At 42.0% G+C, this 9,018-nt stretch overlaps 1 protein-coding gene across 1 annotated transcript in view; it reads right to left on the reverse strand.

The window, feature by feature from the left end:
- Window positions 1-9,018, reverse strand: part of mettl16 (methyltransferase like 16) — an 85,516-nt gene that overhangs the window by 42,589 nt on the left and 33,909 nt on the right. Inside the window, exons 5-6 of the mRNA XM_034169346.1 lie at window positions 5,087-5,202; window positions 2,926-3,068 (exon numbers count right to left, since the gene is read on the reverse strand). Coding sequence (XP_034025237.1) covers window positions 2,926-3,068; window positions 5,087-5,202 — 259 coding nt within the window. The remainder of the gene's footprint in view (window positions 1-2,925; window positions 3,069-5,086; window positions 5,203-9,018) is intronic.

A 9,018-nucleotide genomic window follows, 5' to 3' on the forward strand; every position in this document is an offset into this window, starting at 1 on the left:
CGCGCGTCGGGACGCAGCCGACGCGGTGCAGCGGCACAGGAAAAACACCTCCGTGTTGATAACCATTTGTAAAATCCAGGCGGCTTTTGATGGCTTTCAGTGGAGTGAGTATATGAGAAATTGTTTAACAGGCAGGACATGTTCCAACTTGTCCTTAAGGCTTTCAACAGAGGTGTTTTTCCTGTGGCGGAGCGCTGCGGCGGCTGCGTCCCGACGCGCGGACCCGTCCGCACATCTTTCATTAAAAAAATCTCCTTTAACAGTGGAATATCCGGATAAAATGCTGAAACCGACTTCTTCTGAAACTTCTCTGTTCTCTCACGACGTCCTGGATCAATGGAGCCTGAAATGTGGAGGTTTTCAGCTTGAACAGGCTGATGACGCCGCCTGAGAGCGCTGCACGACGTCTCGCACTGTGAAAAGTCCTTAAAGCGACAGAATCACCTCAAAATCTCTCATCAGCCGTTAAAATTTTCACTGACAACCAGCTTAATTTTTCGAACCGTGTCCACTTCGATGTGTCTCACAGGTTTAGAAAAAATTTTGATCAAACAACGCGCCAGTCTCTCAGCAACTTCTCAGACAAAGGAATTCCGACGAGGGGCTGGACGACTCCTCCCACAAGGAGTGCTCACAGGCGAATGACGTCACCGACAGGCGTGGAAAAACTCACGCATGCGCACGAGGGTTCAAGCATGTCTGACGTAAAAACATATGAATGAAATCCATATAGTTTTTGAAAAAAATAAAAAGGACCGTTACTTTATTGACAGCCCTCGTAAACTACATTTTTAATAAGTTTGAAATTATGACTAATACTGGTAACGAGCAAAAGAAGTTGTCTGGGTGAAGTGCTCATAGGGAGTAACAACATGTCAGCCTCAACTCACACACTGAAACATTCACAAAGTGACTGTGTCCCAGTTCAGGGGCTTCATCCTTCTGAAGCTGTGTCTTACGAAGATCTGGCATTCAAAGACAGCGGAGGCCGAACCAACTGTTCTGAGATGGTGTAAGCATAAGGAGCATTTTGCTATTGCTTCATTACCTTTTCCCTCCCCTACACCATCTGTTACCTGGTAACCTTGACAGCTGCAGTGGGCGTAACATAACCTGTAGTTTAGTAATCATTTTTCAGTACTTATTTATACTTTACTTGTAAATGTTATGGAACCTGACATTGTTCTTTGGTTTATTTATTTTTTTATTCACAAGCGGTTTTGTCTTGGAACAATAAATAGATAACATTTTAAAAAAGCAAAGAAAAAATAAATAACACAATGACTCATGGGATCGTTTGGGCTTCGAAGGATACACCTCTTATATCATTCGTTTTCGGGAGAAAAAGAGCTGCACACATCTGTGAATTCCAATGAGTCTTCGAAATGAAATAGCCTCGTCACGTATAGTATGACATAAAACACGACTGGCGAATGCAGCCTTAGATGGGTGCAGCCCCAGTGTACATTCCACATTCAACCACAGTCAACATGTGGCTTTGCATAAATTTGTATTTTAAACACCTCACAGGCACGCACCTGCACATACCTCTCCTATTATATTCCTACACAGGGATATGATTACAATCTTGTTCATGGAGATGGTGATTTTCATATCAATGGCATGACAAAGAGGGTGTATTACCTAAATTTAACTGTGGATTTGATCATTCAGATGTGCGTATGTGAGAGTTATACTGCGACTCTTGGTGTCTCACCCCATCCAACACTAATTACACTTAAGTGCTATCGTAAGACAGAGCACGATGGGGTGGCGGGGTGTCTCCAAGGGGCCAATCAGAAAAGCTAGTAGAGTTTCCATGGACACCTGGCACTTCTGCTGTCCCAGCATGCTTTTGAGAGTGACAGCCAGCTCCAGCTGGCTTGGTCCAAACCCAAAACAGACAAACTGACAAGACCAACACAAAATAACACAAGAGTAATCATGTATTAATAACATCAAAGACGAATGCAGTCCCTCTTTTGGTGGCTGGTCTTTCACTGGGAACACATGCAGGCACACGGTGCCATGCATAGCGCACGCACCGTGCACGCCCTGCATTCCCAAGAGGGGGTAAGCAGGTGTGGCATGTTTAATCAGGTTTAATAGCACGCCTCTGTTGCTCCCTCGATTTTGTGCCTCACTCTGCTGCCCTGGTGACAGCCCGGGTAAGGGGGGAGGGTGAAGTGACGAGCACTGGATATTCCCACCCCCCCTCCCCCAAAAACACAGCTGTTCCCTGTGGTTTTCCGGATGCAACATCGGCTGAATGTGTGCCAGAATCATTAAAACAACTGTGGGTGATGACTCCATCAATGTGCAGCATGCCATCTGGCCACTTCACCTCTGGGTTTCTCGTCATTACTGTTGCTCTCACAACCATTTAAAACCACTTAAGCTTCTCCAAAAAGTACAAAACTGCATTGATGCTACACATCTGTCTGAAAATACAGAGCTAATCTCTTAATGCTTTAAATTTCTGTCTATTATTGTACTTGTCGAGTGGTCTAGTGGTTGCCATAGCCAGTGAACAAGCACCACATCATGGGGAGGTGATGGTCTAGTGGTTAAGCAGTGGGCGTCAGACTAGCAGATCCTCAGTTCAAACCCCAGTCTGGCCAGACAATCACTACAGACCCTTGGGGAAGGTCCTTAGTCCCCAAGTTGCTCCCGGTGTGTAGTGCACGCCGTGCACGGCAGCACCCTGACATCGGTGTGTGACTGCACCTATTGAATGTGAGGCATCATTGTAAAGTGCTTTGAGCGTCTGATATAAAGCATTATATAAATGCAGTCCACTTACCATTTGTGATTTTCAGGACCAGATTACAGTTCACATGTTTTAGACAAGTTTAATTTTACATGCATCAGAAACGTTTTTCTCTGAGTGAATTTTGCAGGTTCAAGACAATCAGTGCTTCTCACCGCAAGCGTTTCTTGAGCTGCAGGCTGTCATGAATGATCCTCTTTACGAACTCCAGTTCTCCACCTTCAGCCATGATTTCTGTCACCCCGCCTGTGTTAACTGAACTGGGAGGAGGCCGCCGTGAGTTCCTGGAGTTTACCCCCTGGTGAGGGCAAGAAGTTGGAGATTAAGATAAAATCCTATTAGAAGTCTTATGTATCCAAGGGGCCAATTACAAAAGTCTTATTCAGTGTAAGCAAATTACTGTTTATGGTTAGAGTTGTCAAAGCCGGTGAACAAGCACCACATTTTTATTTTCTTTATGGTTTAGATAAAAGTAGAAGAACAATACATTATAGACAAGCCACTGAGCAGGTGATTAGGTCCCAGATACTGTGGTGTGAAGCAAATGACAGTCTACAACTCCCTGCGGACAGGACACCAATCCATCACAGGCTACGACTGCAGCCAAGGCTGGTACCCATTTACTGCTGGGTGGACCAGGATGCTACAAATGCTGTATTCTGTGCAAGGACACAGGTAACCTGAAGCACACAACTGCAATCAAACCCCAGGCTATATACTGGTTGTCCAACTCCTAACCCACCAAGCCACTTCCTCTGCAGAGAGAATATCAATAAAACACTGAAAATACAGTGCATCCAGAAAATATTCACAGTGCTTCACTTTTTCCACATTTTATGTTACAGCCTTATTCCAAAATCTAGTAAATATTTTTCCCCCTCTAAATTCTACTCACAACACCCCATAATGATCATTTTGTAAACTTATTAAAAAATAAAAAAAACTAAGAAATCACATTCACATAAGTATTCACAGCCTTCACTCAATACTTTGTTGATGCACCTTTGGCAGCAATTACAGCCTCAAGTCTTCCTGAATATGATGCCACAACCTTGGTGCACCTATCTCTGGGTGGATTTGCCCATTACTCTTGATTCAGCTCTGTGTTCTGGCTGGGCCACTCAAGGACATTCACAGAGTTGTCCTGAAGCCACTCCTTTGATATCTTGGCTGTGTGCTTATGGTCATTGTCCTGCTGAAAGATGAACTGTCCTCCCAGACTGAGGTCAAGGGCGCTCTGGAGCAAGTTTTCATCCAGGATGTCTCTGTATGTTGCTGCATTCAACTTTCCCTCAATCTTGACTAGTCTCCCAGTTCCTGGCACTGAAAAACATCCCCACAGTGTGATGCTGCCACCACCATGCTTCACTGTAGAGATTGTGCCTGGTTTCCTCCAAACGTGATGCCATTCATGCCAACGAGTTCAATCTTTGTCTCATCAGACCAGAGAATTTTGTTTCTCATGGTCTGATGGCCTTTCAGGTGCCTTTAGGCAAACTCCAGCCAGGCTGCCATGTGCCTTTTACTAAGGCACATGGCCACTTTACCATACACGCCTGATTAGTAGATTGCTGCACAGATGGTTGTTCTTCTGGAAGGTTCTCCTCTCTCCACAATGGAATACTGGAGCTCTGACAGAGTGACCATCAGGTTCTCGGTCAACTCCCCGACTAAGGCCCTTCTCCTCCAATCGTTCAGTTTAGACAGGCGGCCAGCTCTAGGAAGAGTCCTGGTGGATCTGAACTTCTTTCAGTTATGGATGGAGGAGGTCACTGTGCTCACTGGGATCTTCAAAGCAGCAGAAATGTTTCTGTACCCACATTTGTGCCTTGAGACAATCCTGTCTCAGAGGTCTACAGACAATTCCTTTGACTTCATGCTTGGTTTGCGCTCTGACATGCAGTGTCAACTGTGGGACATTATCCCGTATATGTGTTTCTTTCCAAATCATGTCCAATCAACTGGATTTACCCCAGGTGGGCTCCAATTAAGCTGTAGAAACATTTCAAGGATGATCAGTGGAAACAGGATGCACCTGAGCTCAATTTTGAGCTTCATGGCAAAGGCTGTGAATACTTACGTACGTGTGATTTCTTAGTTTTTTATTTTTAAGAAATCTGCAAAAATCTAAAAAACAAACAAACAAACAAACAAAAACCCTTTTTTCACAATGTCATTATGGTGCAGTGTGTGTAGAATTTTGAGGAAATGTTTTTTCTTTCATCCATTTTTGAATAAGGCTGTAACAAACTGTGGAAAAATTGAAGCACTGTGAATACTTTCTGGATGTGCCGTATTCAGGACAGGGAATCATACCTTAGCTTCTTGCTGGTTGGCAAAAAAAGGAGGGTTGCACATGCAAAAGTCATACACAATCGCCGTCTCTTCTTTCAAGGCATCCATCAGTAAGGTCTTCTGAGGAACTTTGACAACTGGGGAAAATGCAAAACATATATGTAAGACTAAAGTAACATCAAGCGGCACCACTCAAGCTTGCATTGTGACCCCAACCGGGAAGTGCAGGTTCTTGACTGGCCGCTTGAGGCTAGCTCCAAAACAGAGCACATTCCCTTAGAAGCCCATTTTAAAATGGGCAACTTTAGAGCACAAATAAACATGTTTACAGCGTGGTACAAAAAACTGTTTTGGTCTCTGTAGATAGTTTTCTCCTCCATGCCAACTGTTCAGGGAGTGAATTTTTTTAACTTCTTAGTTTAAGATGTTTTATTTAATAAAATTCTGTATAATTGTGAGAGTGGTTGCTCTGACTGTAACAGAGGCACTTGCTTTTGTGTCTGTTTGGAGTATTTTATTACAAACACCTGGAATAATGCGGCTTGTTGTGCACTGAAACTCATTAAGGGATCATCTAAGACGTCCCTGTTGCAATATCCATGCTGAGTCAAACTCTCATCTTATTTAATGTTGTAGGCTAACAGTGTTAGCACTTTTAGCCGTTGTCGATAGGCCCACTTAATGCATAATTTTTTTCTGTCCAGAAAAAAATGGATAATTAATGGATAATTTTTTTTCTGTCCAGACCAAAGTAAACCATTATGAAAACCACCGTGCAGTCCCCAAAAATATGAATTAATAAGTATCCAAACCGAGGTTAGCAGGAGGGGGGTGTGTTCAGGCTTTTTCCATCAAACACGGAGCCACCCATACTCTGCCCCTTAATGCATTAATGAATTCATCATGAATCAGTCTGGGTGGGGCTCTCAACATGGCAACGCCCAGAACAGAAAAAGAAGAGCCTTTATTGTCATTTTATATATATATATATATATATATATATATATATATATATATATATATATATATATATATATATATATATATATATATATATATATATATATACACACACACACACAATAAATCAAATCAATTTTATTTATATAGCGCCAAATCACAACAAACAGTTGCCCCAAGGCACTTTATATTGTAAGGCAAACCCATACAATAAATGTGAGCAAGCACTTGGTGACAGTGGGAAGGAAAAACTCCCTTTTAACAGGAAGAAACCTCCAGCAGAACCAGGCTCAGGGAGGGGCAGTCTTCTGCTGGGACTGGTTGGGGCTGAGGGAGAGAACCAGGAAAAAGACATGCTGTGGAGGGGAGCAGAGATCAATCACTAATGATTAAATGCAGAGTGGTGCATACAGAGCAAAAGGAGAAAGAAACACTCAGTGCATCATGGGAACCCCCCAGCAGTCTAAGTCTATAGCAGCATAACTAAGGGATGGTTCAAGGTCACCTGATCCAGCCCTAACTATAAGCTTTAGCAAAAAGGAAAGTTTTAAGCCTAACCTTAAAAGTAGAGAGGGTGTCTGTCTCCCTGATCTGAATTGGGAGCTGGTTCCACAGGAGAGGAGCCTGAAAGCTGAAGGCTCTGCCTCCCATTCTACTCTTACAAACCCTAGGAACTACAAGTAAGCCTGCAGTCTGAAAGCGAAGCGCTCTATTGGGGTGATATGGTACTATGAGGTCCCTAAGATAAGATGGGACCTGATTATTCAAAACCTTATAAGTAAAAGTAAGTAAGTCCCTTCGGCTGCTCCCTTGTTTGCACTCGGGGTCGCCACAGCAAATCCAAGGTGGATCTGCATGTTGATTTGGCACAGGTTTTACGCCGGATGCCCTTCCTGACGCAACTCCACATTACATGGAGAAATGTGGCAGGGGTGGGATTTGAACACAGAACCTTCCGAACTGAAACCAAGCGCATTAACCACTTGGCCACCACCCCAAGAAGAAGAATTTTAAATTCTATTCTAGAATTAACAGGAAGCCAACGAAGAGAGGCCAATATGGGTGAGATATGCTCTCTCCTTCTAGTCCCTGTCAGTACTCTAGCTGCAGCATTTTGAATTAACTGAAGGCTTTTCAGGGAACTTTTAGGACAACCTGATAATAATGAATTACAATAGTCCAGCCTAGAGGAAATAAATGCATGAATTAGTTTTTCAGCATCACTCTGAGACAAGACCTTTCTAATTTGAGATATTGCGTAAATGCAAAAAAGCAGTCCTACATATTTGTTTAATATGCGCATTGAATGACATATCCTGATCAAAAATGACTCCAAGATTTCTCACAGTATTACTAGAGGTCAGGGTAATGCCATCCAGAGTAAGGATCTGGTTAGACACCATGTTTCTAAGATTTGTGGGGCCAAGTACAATAACTTCAGTTTTATCTGAGTTTAAAAGCAGGAAATTAGAGGTCATCCATGTCTTTATGTCTGTAAGACAATCCTGCAGTTTAGCTAATTGGTGTGTGTCCTCTGGCTTCATGGATAGATAAAGCTGGGTATCATCTGCGTAACAATGAAAATTTAAGCAATGCCGTCTAATAATACTGCCTAAGGGAAGCATGTATAAAGTGAATAAAATTGGTCCTAGCACAGAACCTTGTGGAACTCCATAATTAACCTTAGTCTGTGAAGAAGATTCCCCATTTACATGAACAAATTGTAATCTATTAGATAAATATGATTCAAACCACCGCAGTGGAGTGCCTTTAATACCTATGGCATGCTCTAATCTCTGTAATAAACTTTTATGGTCAACATTATCAAAAGCAGCACTGAGGTCTAACAGAACAAGCACAGAGATGAGTCCACTGTCTGAGGCCATAAGAAGATCATTTGTAACCTTCACTAATGCTGTTTCTGTACTATGATGAATTCTAAAACCTGACTGAAACTCTTCAAATAGACCATTCCTCTGCAGATGATCAGTTAGCTGTTTTACAACTACCCTTTCAAGAATGTTTGAGAGAAAAGGAAGGTTGGAGATTGGCCTATAATTAGCTAAGATAGCTGGGTCAAATGATGGCTTTTTAAGTAATGGTTTAATTACTGCCACCTTAAAAGCCTGTGGTACATAGCCAACTAATAAAGATAGATTGATCATATTTAAGATCGAAGCATTAAATAATGGTAGGGCTTCCTTGAGCAGCCTGGTAGGAATGGGGTCTAATAGACATGTTGATGGTTTGGATGAAGTAACTAATGAATATAACTCAGACAGAACAATCGGAGAGAAAGAGTCTAACCAAATACTGGCATCACTGAAAGCAGCCAAAGATAACGATACGTCTTTGGGATGGTTATGAGTGTAATGAAACTTATTCCCCACTGCTGGGTAGTCCATCAGAGTAAATGTAAATGTTATTAAGAAATGATCAGACAGAAGGGAGTTTTCAGGGAATACTGTTAAGTCTTCAATATTATATGTATATTAAATAACTAATACAGTTTGATTAAATTCTGCACATGAGATAAATACACAAACAATTTTGGCATGACATGCGGGAAAGTCACTGGAAAAGGCCCACGTGTACCTTTCTCTCCAAGCAAACAAAATCTATTCTGTGCTCAATTAATGTATTTTAGTGTTGCTTATTTTTTCACGTAAACTTATATGTCACACAGGGTGTTATTTTATATCTCAAGTGGATACAGTAGTGTTCAGAATAATAGTAGTGCTATGTTACTAAAAAGATTAATCCAGGTTTTGAGTACATTTCTTATTGTTACATGGGAAACAAGGTACCAGTAGATTCTCACAAATCCAACAAGACCAAGCATTCATGATATGCACACTGTTAAGGCTATGAAATTGGGCTATTATTAAAAAAAGTAGAAAAGGGGGTGTTCACAATAATAGTAGTGTGGCATTCAGTCAGTGAGTTCGTCAATTTTGTGGAACAAACAGGTGTGAATCAGGTATCCCCTATTT

This window comes from Thalassophryne amazonica, chromosome 4, assembly GCF_902500255.1.
Source record: "Thalassophryne amazonica chromosome 4, fThaAma1.1, whole genome shotgun sequence".
NCBI lineage: Eukaryota > Metazoa > Chordata > Actinopteri > Batrachoidiformes > Batrachoididae > Thalassophryne > Thalassophryne amazonica.